The sequence below is a fragment of the Poecilia formosa genome, unplaced genomic scaffold (genome assembly GCF_000485575.1).
Source record: "Poecilia formosa unplaced genomic scaffold, Poecilia_formosa-5.1.2 Scaffold149, whole genome shotgun sequence".
Taxonomy (NCBI): Eukaryota; Metazoa; Chordata; class Actinopteri; order Cyprinodontiformes; family Poeciliidae; genus Poecilia; species Poecilia formosa.
In genome coordinates this window covers 110,628-124,272 of record NW_006800088.1, presented here as the reverse complement: position 1 = coordinate 124,272, position 13,645 = coordinate 110,628, and the positions used below count along the sequence as shown (strand labels likewise).

Here is a 13,645-nt window from a genome sequence, read left to right as displayed (position 1 = left end):
AGCTGCTCGATATTAACCTGAAAGTTTAGCCAACCTCTCATGCTTGACAAGGTTTCTATTGGTTTGCAGACTGGATGAGAAAACAGGAAACTGTCTGCTGAGGATATAAGCAAACATTTGTCAGGTTAACACCTCTGCCTATAATAGCACAACCACATTTTAATAAATAAAAAAAAACATCATTGTGTTTTCAACATGTCTATGTTGATTAAGATTAAGAGTTTTTAAACTCCTATCAGGTTTTAATCTCTTCTCAACCTAAAAATCTGCTGGGCAGGAATTGAATATGTTGATGTTTTGAGTTGATCGTTGTAATCTGTAATGTCAGTGTGAGTACAGCTTCAATCCTGTGAGGTTTGCATTTTCATATTACGTCTCTAGTCTGACCTGCTGCCGTTGCAATATGAGACAGGAGTGACTAGAATAACACAGCAGTGGCCTCATCTGATGAGGGTAGAGGATGAACGTTGAAATCTAACTATGTCTGTTCTCTTTAAATCTGTAAAAAGAAAAAAAAAGATTCAGGAACTTGAGTTTAAAATATTTTGACAGGACACAGAAAAACAAATGGCAACAAAAAACCCTCTGATCCAAAAGGTCCAGATAATCCAAGACAACTAGGATCCAGTGAAGAATCAAGAGAATCAGGTAAAACAAAACTGTACTGTTGTTGTAAAGTCATCATCAATTAGTTCATTATTGTTTTGTATAGTTTAGCCCATGGACTATATTAGTGTATTTTCTGTTTCAATATGTTTGAACGAGGGGCATCCTGGTGACCAAAATACCTCAGTAGGATCCCTAGAAACTCCTGCTAAATCTGAACAGCAGCATAAACTTTTCACCTAAAAGTAAATGGATCTTAGCTGTGGATGCAGCATTAGTATATTTATATGAATTGAGCTTTTGTTATCAATTGTAGAATTTTAGGTATTCTGATAAATGAAAGGTTTATGTAACTGTGGGAGTGATGAATCGTTCTGCTGGTTTTATCCGTCCATCTTATCATTTAAAAAGCAACAACATGTCAATAAGTTTATTAGTTTGACCAATCAGTGTTTCAGCTGATTGGGATTTTAAACGTCTAACCTCAAAGACTGCTGCATGTTTCTGAGATGTGTGATTTCTCAAATAGAAGACAAAAAGAAACAACATAAAGCACCACATTCTGGAAAAACTGCAGACCCATCAGCTGTATGGTACATAATATTCCAACATAAAAGTCACAGTTTGCTAAATTAACCAGATTCATTATTTTTGTGAATNATTTATTGCTTTGATAAAATGTATATTTGAAACTAAAGACAATAAATAAAGCCATAGATGATTTGGATGTTTCTATATTTATTTTCCAGATCCTCGTCCAGCAGCTTCTCTCTCAGTGAATCCTGACAGAGTTCAACACTTCAGATCTGAATCTGTGACTCTGAGCTGTGAGGGAAACTCTGCTGAGTGGAGAGTGATGAAGTTTATAGGAAGAGGAGATTTGTTAGACTGCTCCAAGTGGGGGAGAATGATTGGATCTACATGTATCACCGACAGCTTCCTGCTTCATAGTGGAGTTTACTGGTGTGAGTCTGGATCAGGAGAGTTCAGCAATGCAGTGAACATCACTGTACATGGTGGGTTATGATTTATAAACTTTTTCTTTCAGATTCTTATCTATCATATATATTTCATATTTATACAGTGCAGAATGTTTCTTATATCTTCATCATTATAAAATACAATATTAATGAATTAATAATTTTTCACTCCAACAAAAATACAATTTAACTTTTAGAAAAGTAAGAATCATAACATAAAATCAAATGATGATTTTGATGATTGCATATAAACATTTTCTTCCAACATGGATTCTTTCTAAAACTGGAGGTTCTGTGTTTTACTTCATGATGGTCAAATTCAGTTGTTTTTAAATGCACAAGATCTTTTGTGTGTAAGTGATTATTTATAAGTCACTTTTTAAACATCCACTACAAATAATTAGTCTGAAATCAAAATATATTCTGGTTTATGTAAATGTAAAATCTTTCCTCAATGACATACAGCTCCAAGTTTGAAACTAATGCCTGAAATGTAATTTTATCTGTTTTACAGATGATGATTCTGCTCCTCTCCTGCTGAGTCCTGTTCATCCTGTGACTGAAGGAGATCCTGTTACTCTGAGCTGCAGAGATAAAGAACAACAACTTCTCTCCAATGTGTTTTTCTATCATAATGATAAACTCATCCATAGTAACAGCAGAGGGGAGCTGAATATCTCTGCAGTGTCAAAGTCAGATGAAGGTTTCTACAAATGTCAACATTCAGGAAAANTTGTGCGCACCAGATAATATGTGACACGCACAGGACAGTATCTGGTTCCAAACAAGATGCCATCAGGTGTCTGGTGCACATGAGAGTTTCTTCAATGTCTCTTTATGGCCTCTGTAAGAATTTGTTGCATTGATGTTAACAGACTATTTATTAATACATGTTTAGGTAAGGTAATTTTATTTATATAGCACATTTTCAGCAACAAGGCAATTCAAAGAGCTTTACATGAGTTAAAAGGAAATGCAAACAAAATAACAAACCAAAGGAAAAAGAGGAAAGGACACATTAGGGCAGATGGCAACATGCAGACAAAACAAAGGGGCAAAACAAAGACACGAGTGAAGGCGGTGACATCAAAGGGCTTTGGAACGATGTCACTGACACTCCTGGCAAAGTTCGATCGAGGTGTTATTGAGGAATGTCCTTGGGAGAGCTCAGCTCCACAGCTCCATGGAAACAGGAGGGGGTGAGGAGGGAAGTGTGTTGTGTTTACATATCTTCAAGGAGATTGGTAATATGCAGCCCTTCCAAGGCAACATGGGCAAAGCCAATTCAGAAACAGTCGGGTAGATTATAAATTTGAATCTTCCCTAAAGTCTCTCCAATACATCTCAATTATCCAAATTAGTTTGGTCGTTCCACTGAGCCGAAACTAGCAACTTCTCCAAGATCGATTCCATTCCGTAAGTGAGTTTAGAGTCCTCCTGTTGTCATGAATAAATCCAGGATGAATCCCGCTGGGTGTGTCCCTGCAGGACAAAAGGGCTCTCCTGTGCCCAGACTTCTCGTCGAAAATTTTATCAATTGCATTGAGAGATCGGTTGACCAGATCCATAGTTTGTAGATTTGGATGATGTGCAAAGAAAGGCTCCAAAAATAGAGAAAAAGAGAAAAAGACAGGACAAAAACAGAGCAAGCAGGGCAGGCATGGGCAGGGAGGGAGCAGAGGAAAAAGCGTCCGCCTTCGCTGAGAGCAAGAGGGAAGGATTTGAAAAAGAGGTAAAGGGTATCAGAGGAAAATATGTTGACATAACTGTCTTTTTGTCAAAATAGTACTTTATTGATTTGCTGCTGAATAATAGATAAATAACCTCCTGTTTATTAATCATGGTCATTTATTAGAACAGGGTGAGAAAGCTACACATAATTCATAAAAGTGGAGGGAGAACATGAAGTTAATGGCAGCAATAACTGTAGATGATGAGTAACTGAGAATAGTGAGACAGTAGCAGAGTATAGATGGTCAGAATCATTAGCTCCTAATTACAGATATAGTTCAGAATAATCTAATAAGTCTGATTATAAGTTTGATCAACTTTGTTTTAATCCTTCCCTTAAAAGTAGACGAGGTCTGTCGTATTGATTGAAAATTTACATCACATTTTTACATTTATTCACTTTTCACTTCAATGTAAAAATAGAAATTTACAGAAAACTTAATGGGTCTGTCAAGAGCTGAAAAAACGATTTACCAGAATTAAAAACTGATTTATGCTCCACATGCCTGAAGAAAATGAAGAATTATTCCAGCAGATTATTTCATGCAGTATTATCTGATGTTTCTGTGTGGAACTTTTAAAAAAGTAATGTTATAAATTTAATAAAATGTAAAATGAACATAAGGTGAGACAAATTTTGTAGTCCCAAAAGAAACTTGTCTTGGGTTCAGACGCTGGCTGCTGTAAAATCCAAAAATCATAACCGTCATATTACATTCACACTTAAAACCACTAAATACATTATAAAATAAGGAAATAGAAGATAAAATAACGTAGCAGGACATTTTAAAATCTTAGACATCATTGTTTACAGTCATAATGTTCAGTTTTTAACAGAATATGCTCAGGGATATTTATTTATTTAATACATTATGTCACAAATGTGATGCCAAGCAAAACTCGACTAAATGGAGGTTAAATGCTTTGGTTGGTGGAGGATCTAAGTGTAAATAGACACAGAGCTCTATTTTAGTCATCATTCAACTTGATGAACTTGATGAATGATGATGTATTTTTTTAAAATCAAAAAATATATCAAAAAAAAATATATATATATATATTTTTGTTGATTTAATGTTTCTTTTAAACTAATACATTCATGTTGTTTATGTGAACAGGTCCCATTCAAGCCACTGTGGTCCTGAATCCAAACTGGCCTCTGATATACAAAGGTGAGAGAGTTTATCTCCAGTGTCGGATCCCAGGAGGAAAAGGAACAAAGTGGACGTATGAATGGATACCAACCAGGTTAAATGAACCTGTAACATCCAATAAATACATTAACTTACTTCCAGCTAATGAGTCTCATAGTGGAGAATACAGCTGCAGAGGAACAAGTGGGAGTGACTCAACAGCCTGGAGCGATGCTGTCGTATTAACTGTGTGTAAGTTGATCATAAATCTTTCATATAAAAACATTATTGCACATTTTCTAATGTGTTTGATGCAAATAAGTGATAATTAGTTAAAAGATTAAGGTTTTTTCATTATCAATGTTTGTTCTTTAAACTAGTTTGTCTGATTCTTTGGATTACCAACCCACTTCTTCCTTACAGATACGAAACTACTGATATTTTAATTAAAATATGTGTTATAGGTTGAGCACAAATGTCTGTTTCCTCCCAGAGCTTTCTTAGTTTTAAAGGTACAAACTTTTAGTTAAAGGTATATTTGACAATTACACAAGAATAGCTAACATAAATAAAAACAAATTTTCTCATTGAGTCATTTCTGAGGGTTTGAGAAAATGAAATATTTCAAAGTTAGAACTGCATGAATTCCTTCATAAAATGCAGAGGAATGTGTTAGAGGAATAAAATGCTTTACCAACTGTCTGGAAATAATCTGAGTTCTCTAATTACAGCGAGTTATTATATAAGAGATATTTTTCTTTAAACTGAAGCCTTTTATTGACATAGAAAAACTCTCTCCAACAGATAAACTCTCTGTGTCTCCATCATGGCTGAGTCCTGGAGCCTCAGTGACTCTGAGCTGTGAGGTTCAACATCCACCTGCAGGAACCAGGTTCTTCTGGTATAAAGCTGTTCCTNACCACTAAATACATTATAAAATAAGGAAATAGAACATAAAATAACGTAGCAGGACATTTTAAAATCTTAGACATCATTGTTTACAGTCATAATGTACAGTTTTAACATAATATGCTCAAGGACATTTATTTATTTAATACATTATGTAACAAATGTGATGTCAAGCAAAACTCGACTAAATGGAGGTTAAATGCTTTGGTTGGTGGAGGATCTAAGTGGAAATAGACACAGAGCTCTATTTTAGTCATCATTCAACTTGATGAACTTGATGAATGATGATATATTTTTTAAAATCAAAAAATATATCAAAAATATATAGATATTTTTGTTGACTTAATGTTTCTTTTAAACTAATACATTCATGTTGTTTATGTGAACAGTTTCCATTCAAGCCACTGTGGTCCTGAAAGACAAAGGGCCTCTGATATACAAAGGTGAGAGAGTTTATCTCCAGTGTAAGATCCCAGGAGGAGAAGGAATAAAATGGACGTATGAATGGAGACCAACCAGGTTAAATAAACCTCAAACATCCAGTGAATACATTAACATACATTCAGCTATTAAGTTTCATAGTGGAGAATACAGCTGCAGAGGAACTAATGGGAGTTACTCAACAGCCTGGAGCGATGCTGTCATATTAACTGTGTGTAAGTTGGTCATAAATCTTTCATATAAAAACATTATTGCACATTTTTAACGCATTTGATGCAAATAAGTGATAATTAGTTAAAATATTAAGGTTTTTTCATTATCAATGTTTGTTCTTTAAACAAGTTGGTCTGATTCTTTGGATTACCAACCCACTTCTTCCTTACAGATACAAAACGACTGATATTTTAATTAAAATATATGTTATAGGTTGAGCATAAATGTCTGTTTCCTCCCAGAGCTTTCTTAGTTTTAAAGGCAGAAACCTTTAGTTAAAGGTATATTTGACAATTATACAAGAATAGCTAACATAAATAAAAACTAATTTTCTCATTGAGTCATTTCTGAGGATTTGAGAAAATGAAATAGTTCAAAGTTAGAACTGCATGAATTCCTCCATAAAATGCAGAAACATTACAATAAAATGTTTTACCAACTGTCTGGAAATAATCTGAGTTCTCTAATTACAGAGTTTCTGACCGTGTGTGAGATATTTTTCTTTAACCTGAAGCCTTTTATTGACATAGAAAAACTCTCTCCAACAGATAAACTCTCTGCGTCTCCATCATGGCTGAGTCCTGGAGCCTCAGTGACTCTGAGCTGTGAGGTTCAACATCCACCTGCAGGAACCAGGTTCTTCTGGTATAAAGCTGTTCCTAAACCATTAAACAGTTACAACTATGAGCTGCTGCCTGGCAGCTCTGATGGGACTGATGAGAACGTCTACATTGTTCATGGACTCAATAACACAGCAGGTTATGTGTGTGAAGCAGGAAGTGGAAAACCAACTTACAGAAATCCAACTTTTGTCTGGTCAGCAGGTCAGTTTATCTGTGTGTCTCCACTCAGTGAGTAAAAAATGATGTTTTTACATTATTTCTACTGATCCAAGAACTTTATCCTTAACAGTAATTTAAAGTTGTTGGATTCATTATTAATGTAAAAAAAGAAATGTTAAAGTTTTATCTTGGTTTCCAAATATTGTTGAATTTATCCAAAGCACAATAAAAAACATAAAATGATGAAGTGAAAAGTAAAAGTTTCGGTGTATTTGACAACAACCCCCCTTCTCCCAAAATCATTCATGAACTGCAGTTTGTCTTTTGAGACAAATTTTTGTTGAAGACATTTTGTTTGATTAATTTATTGCTTTGATAAAATGTATATTTGAAACTAAAGACAATAAATAAAGCCATAGATGATTTGGATGTTTCTATATTTATTTTCCAGATCCTCGTCCAGCAGCTTCTCTCTCAGTGAATCCTGACAGAGTTCAACACTTCAGATCTGAATCTGTGACTCTGAGCTGTGAGGGAAACTCTGCTGAGTGGAGAGTGATGAAGTTTATAGGAAGAGGAGATTTGTTAGACTGCTCCAAGTGGGGGAGAATGATTGGATCTACATGTATAACTGACAGCTTCCTGCTTCATAGTGGAGTTTACTGGTGTGAGTCTGGATCAGGAGAGTTCAGCAATGCAGTGAACATCACTGTACATGGTGGGTTATGATTTATAAACTTTTTCTTTCAGATTCTTATCTATCATATATATTTCATATTTATACAGTGCAGAATGTTTCTTATATCTTCATCATTATAAAATACAATATTAATGAATTAATAATTTTTCACTCCAACAAAAATACAATTTAACTTTTAGAAAAGTAAGAATCATAACATAAAATCAAATGATGATTTTGATGATTGCATATAAACATTTTCTTCCAACATGGATTCTTTCTAAAACTGGAGGTTCTGTGTTTTACTTCATGATGGTCAAATTCAGTTGTTTTTAAATGCACAAGATCTTTTGTGTGTAAGTGATTATTTATAAGTCACTTTTTAAACATCCACTACAAATAATTAGTCTGAAATCAAAATATATTCTGGTTTATGTAAATGTAAAATCTTTCCTCAATGACATACAGCTCCAAGTTTGAAACTAATGCCTGAAATGTAATTTTATCTGTTTTACAGATGATGATTCTGCTCCTCTCCTGCTGAGTCCTGTTCATCCTGTGACTGAAGGAGATCCTGTTACTCTGAGCTGCAGAGATAAANCATCATGGCTGAGTCCTGGAGCCTCAGTGACTCTGAGCTGTGAGGTTCAACATCCACCTGCAGGAACCAGGTTCTTCTGGTATAAAGCTGTTCCTGATCCATCAAACATCTTCTACGGTTACAACTATGAGCTGCTGCCTGGCAGCTCCAATGGGACTGATGAGAACGTCTACATTGTTCATGGACTCAATAACACAGCAGGTTATGTGTGTCAAGCAGGAAGTGGAGAACTAAAATACAGAGATCCAACTTTTGTCTGGTCAGCAGGTCAGTTTATCTGTGTGTCTCCACTCAGTGAGTAAAAAAATGTTTTTACATTATTTCTACTGATCCAAGAACTTTATCCTTAACAGTAATTTAAAGTTGTTGGATTCATTATCACTGTAAAAAAGAAATGTTAAAGTTTTATCTTGGATGTCATATATTGTTGAATTTATCCAAAGCACAATAAAAACATAAAATGATGAAGTGAAAAGTAAAAGTTTTGGTGTATTTGACAACAACACCCCTCTGACCAAAATCACTAATGAACTGCAGTTTGTCTTTTGAGACAAAGTTTTTGTTGAAGACATTTTGTTTGATTAATTTATTGCTTTGATAAAATGTATATTTGAAACTAAAGACAATAAATAAAGCCGTAGATGATTTGGATGTTTCTATATTTATTTTCCAGATCCTCATCCAGCAGCTTCTCTCTCAGTGAATCCTGACAGAGTTCAACACTTCAGCTCTGAATCTGTGACTCTGAGCTGTGAGGGAAACTCTGCTGAGTGGAGAGTGAAGAGGGTTACAGAAAGAGGAGATCTGTCAGACTGCTCCAACTGGGGGAGAATGACTGGATCTACATGTATCACCGACAGCTTCCTGCTTCGTAGAGGAGTTTACTGGTGTGAGTCTGGATCAGGAGAGATCAGCAATGCAGTGAACATCACTGTACATGGTGGGTTATGATTTATAAACTTTTTCTTTCAGATTTTTATATTTAATATTTATACAGTGCAGAATGTTTCTTATATCTTCTTCATTGTAAAACACAATATTTATGAATTACTCATTTTTCTCTCCAACAAAAATACAATTTAACTTTTCGAAAAGTAAGAATCATAACATAAAATCAAATGATGATTTTGATTATTGCATGTAGACATTTTCTTCCAACATATGGATTCTTTCTAAAACTGGAGGTTCTGTGTTTTACTTCATGACGTCAAATTCAGTTGTTTTAAATGCACAAGATCATTTGTGTGTAAGTGATTATTTAGAGGTCACTTTTTTAAACATTCACTACAAATAATTTGTCTGAAATCAAAATATGTTCTGATTTATGTAAATGTAAAATCTTTCCTCAATGACATACATCTCCAACTTTGAAACTAATGCCTGAAATGTAATTTTATCTGTTGTACAGACATTAATAATATAATCCTGCTGAGTCCTGTTCATCCTGTGACTGAAGGAGATCCTGTTACTCTGAGCTGCAGAGATAAAACACAACAACTTCTCTCCAATGTGTTTTTCTATCATAATGATAAACTCCTCCATAATGACAGCAGAGAGGAGCTGAAGATCTCTGCAGTGTCAAAGTCAGATGAAGGTTTCTACAAATGTCAACATTCAGGAAAAGATTCACCAAGGAGCTGGATGTCTGTTAGAGGTGAGGAGGATTTTAAAGACTTCAGGTGTCTTCTTTGGTGAATCCATTTAGTTGTTTGGGGAGAAATTTTTTGGATCTTTTTGAGGGTGTGATGCAGATGTTTTTCCATTTCCATTCCTTTTTAATGTTTCTTATTTCCAGTAACTGTATCCAGTCCTGTCAGCTCTTCATTTCCTGTCATGTTGATTGTTGGACCAGTTGTTGGAGTCGTTCTCTTTATTCTCATTATTCTCGTTCTCTTGTTGTGGTGCTGCAGACGGTCCAAAGGTGACGCCATTTTTTTTTCTGAAATATATTATTGATCCATTTTTTTAAGAAAGATGATGTGAGAGATATGACTGCAGATGCAAATTAGCCTCAATCCCTAAATCTGGAATTTAGATAATGAACTTAAATAACTGTTACTTAATACACATTGTTGCTTATAAATAAAAAACATGGAATAATGTGATATAAAATATATTTTCACAGGTTTATGGTGCATCAGGTCAGTGCAGCAGTTTATTTCCTTTAAAATCTACAATTTTCAAACTGTCATCAATTTAATTGCATGTCTGATGTTTCAGATCGAAGCAGGCAGAGGGCAGAGGTCAAACCTCAAACACCAACCATGGAGTCAACAACACTGAAGATAATGACTACAGATCTCCTCCTCAAGGTCAGAGCTTCAATGTTTGTGTTTAGTCATTGAGATTTGTTACGTCTAATTATGATGTCATTGATAATGATGATTTTTAAGCGTCTTTTTCATTCAAGTTTAATAAAATTTGACGACGATGCCAGTGAGAAATTTCCATACAATCACGATTTGCATGAATGTCATTAATTTTGCGTTTTTTAATGCTGCATTTTCACTCTGCTTTTGATGATACACTTTAAAAAATGTACCTTAAATTGATTGTGGCTCTTTTTACTGATCCACATAAGTAGTGAGAACTAGTGTGAAATGTAAACATGCCAACTAAAATTTGAATACATGTCCTCCAGAAAGTCGCAGTGAAGCTAAGTGGTTGAAGTTTGCAGCCATCAGCAGGCATTGCAGTGGCCGCATGATAAATGATAAAAAGAAAAATGATGAAGTTCATCTTATCTAGTTGGTTTCCCGGGAGAAGATCCATATTTTAAGAAAATGTTCTTTAAAGAGTGAGTAGACGGATGCAGTAACTCAGATTTGTTCCTGCTCTTTTTCTTGAGAAAAAGGAAATGCTGCACTGCTCAAAAAAAAACAAACAAAAAAAAACAGCGGTGTGCATTTCTCCTCTCAAACTCAAACATTTACTGTAATAAGAGATGAAAACATCGAGCTAGTTTTCTTTGAATGTGTGGTAATGTTACATTTTGAAACTATTGTTTCCACATCTGCTCTTCTATTTTTTTTCCTCGGAAACAGCATGTTTGTCTCTACCAGTTATCGCTTACGCAACTGTAGCAGAGAAGCCGTTTATCTCACTTATGTTCATTTTTATCTCTCCCATTAACATTTTAGCCATAGTGAACCATATTTGGAATGAGCTATTTTGACCAACGTTGCACAACATTTGCTGTTTTCTTCTTTAGATAAAGGCTTCCTCAGTAGCATGCATGTCACGACTGTTGAGTTTTTATTTTTTATTTTTTTATTGCTCAACTACTTCTACTGGTACAAATTCACCATGTTTTTCTTCCAGAAACAGCAGAAGTAGATTAGACTGATGATGTTTGACTGACAGTATTATGACTAGACTTGGTGACGGCTGCAAAAGTTTTAACAAAACTTGCTGAATTACATTTAGCCACTAAATTCCACTTGTTCTACCAATTCTCCTCTAAAATGTGTTACAGAAATGTGTTTTTTTTTAAGTATTATCCACATAAAAAGAAGAAAGCGCCAAAAAGAACGTTTCCCCTCTTTTACTGCAGATAACACCAACCTCTATGCGTCAGTCAAGTCCTCTGAAGCGACAGGAAATGGTGAAGTACATCCTTGAAACACAACAGATGCAAAAGTTAACTTTGATCCGCCGTAGCTCATCTAAAACCGTGAAACGTTTCAGCTGCAGATGAACCCAGAGATGTCACGTACTCTCACATTGAACTGAAAGACGTCGACAGAACGAGTGAGTCCCAATTAATGTGCAACAGGAGAAAAACGACTGAGCGGTTTTAACCTTCCTGTCGTTGCTGTGACCATCCCAACAGGGAGGCCTCGGGAAGCAGAGGAGAGCGCCGTTTACTCTGAAGTGAAGTTGCAGGAGTAGAACGAGAACAAACTGAAAGGTAATATTTGATTTCACAGATGTTCTATGCTGCGATGTAGGAAAAGTGAAATCATAACAGCAATTTAAGGTTTACTGTCGTCATATCGATTTGGGCGCCATTTAATGCAAAAGTGAAAGTTGGGTTTGAGCTGAACAAATGCTTGCCGAGATGTTTTCTGTTCCAGATTTCAATCAGGAGTTTAGTTGAGTTGGTTACAGTTACCAAGGTTGTCATACATGCAGTTCATGAGTCTCATACTGGCTGCTTGCTTAGCTGAGATTAAATAAGTACAATAAATCCAAGAGGAAAATGAAAGGTTAAGAATATGTGTGCATTCATCTTTATTCGTCAAGGTCAAGCGTTTTTTTTATCTTTAAAAGTTGTACAGTGACGAATCTGTTGAAAGGTTTCAGATTCCTGATTCACCATTTTCATTCTGAAGCTAAAAGTTTGACACAGATCATCTTTTCATTTCCAGACCGGAGGAGTCCTGCAGCAGCAGACTCAGTATTTTATTCTGAAACCAGGTCAGGATAACAAAACTGCCACGTCAGATACATGATGTGACGGACTCTTCTAGAAGTTATCATGAGTTCAAGCTCATCACGTCCTTCAAAATCCCACTTTTTCCACATGTTCCTGTGTAGGAGTCTTTTAAGGAAGCTGTTTTATGAAATTACTGCAAGTGCTGAAATGTATTTTCTTAAATTCTTTGATTCATATTTACTGATGTAAAATTTAAAGTAGAGCAGCCTTTCTTTGAGCTGATAGTTTTTCTTTAACTCTTTGAAGACTTGGATGTAAATGTGTTCTGTCGCAAAATGCAGCAAAGAAAGAAAATGTGAAACGTGTACATTTTTTGTAGTTTTGTTTCGCAATGTGTTTAAATGTATTAGTTGTTACTGTAAGCTCTCCGTTTCTTTTTCAAATTTTGATAAAATTAGTGTTTTCATATTTGAATAGTTTGTCTTTTCATGCTGTCGTGTTTTCATTTGCTACTGCATCACATTTCTAGTGTAGCACTTTATCTACATACATCAGTTATCCAACTTAACAGTGATTGCATAGTCAGCTTTACAGTTAAAATGTAATACATTTATGGTTTTTCTAAGCCATGTGTCTCCAATCAAACGTATTGTGAAGAAAGATCCGTCAAAATCCGTATAATTAAGTTTGAACACATGAAGTAAGTGATAAAGTTGGGATTTTTCTGAACGGTTTTATGTTGTCAGTCATCTGATTGAGGGTTTAATCTCACCAGACTTTATTAATAACTTTATTTTACAATAAAGTGCCACAGACTTTATTTAATAACATTTCACAGCTGTTTTACTTCTAACAAACTAATTTAAATTAGTTCCTCCCAATCTGCAAAAGCAAAAAAAAAAAAAAAAAAAGCAGCAGTAGTTCATTTTCAGCTGCTAAAAGCATGTGATTGGTTGCTGAAATATATTAAATATTTGTTAGGCATATATTTTACATAAAAAAAATCTGCAAAAATACTTTTTTTCTTTCAAGAATGGTCCATTTCATTTTGTATCATTATTCCAGGATCAAGTCATCTTCTGAAAATAATTCAAATGCTGAAATACTGAACAGTAAATTCAGATAGGATGCTCAAATAGGAAGTCAAAGTATTGAAGTCAATCAAATGGTCTAATACTTTTTACTGATTTGT

At 34.8% G+C, this 13,645-nt stretch overlaps 1 protein-coding gene across 2 annotated transcripts in view; it reads left to right on the top strand.

Annotated features, from left to right (window-relative positions):
* The window catches only part of LOC103145999 (sialoadhesin-like), a 39,397-nt gene extending 26,476 nt beyond the window's left edge, over positions 1-12,921 (top strand). Inside the window, exons 3-13 of one of the 2 annotated variants that reach the window (XM_016677191.1) lie at positions 4,436-4,702; positions 6,562-6,837; positions 7,247-7,513; positions 9,484-9,729; positions 9,871-9,996; positions 10,201-10,216; positions 10,296-10,387; positions 11,629-11,679; positions 11,763-11,825; positions 11,908-11,985; positions 12,446-12,921. In XM_016677191.1, the coding sequence (XP_016532677.1) occupies positions 4,436-4,702; positions 6,562-6,837; positions 7,247-7,513; positions 9,484-9,729; positions 9,871-9,996; positions 10,201-10,216; positions 10,296-10,387; positions 11,629-11,679; positions 11,763-11,825; positions 11,908-11,966 (1,463 nt within the window). In that variant the 3' untranslated portion in view covers positions 11,967-11,985; positions 12,446-12,921. The remainder of the gene's footprint in view (positions 1-4,435; positions 4,703-6,561; positions 6,838-7,246; positions 7,514-9,483; positions 9,730-9,870; positions 9,997-10,200; positions 10,217-10,295; positions 10,388-11,628; positions 11,680-11,762; positions 11,826-11,907; positions 11,986-12,445) is intronic. The other variant, XM_016677192.1, reaches the window with a different exon arrangement.
* The last annotated feature ends 724 nt before the right edge of the window (positions 12,922-13,645 follow it).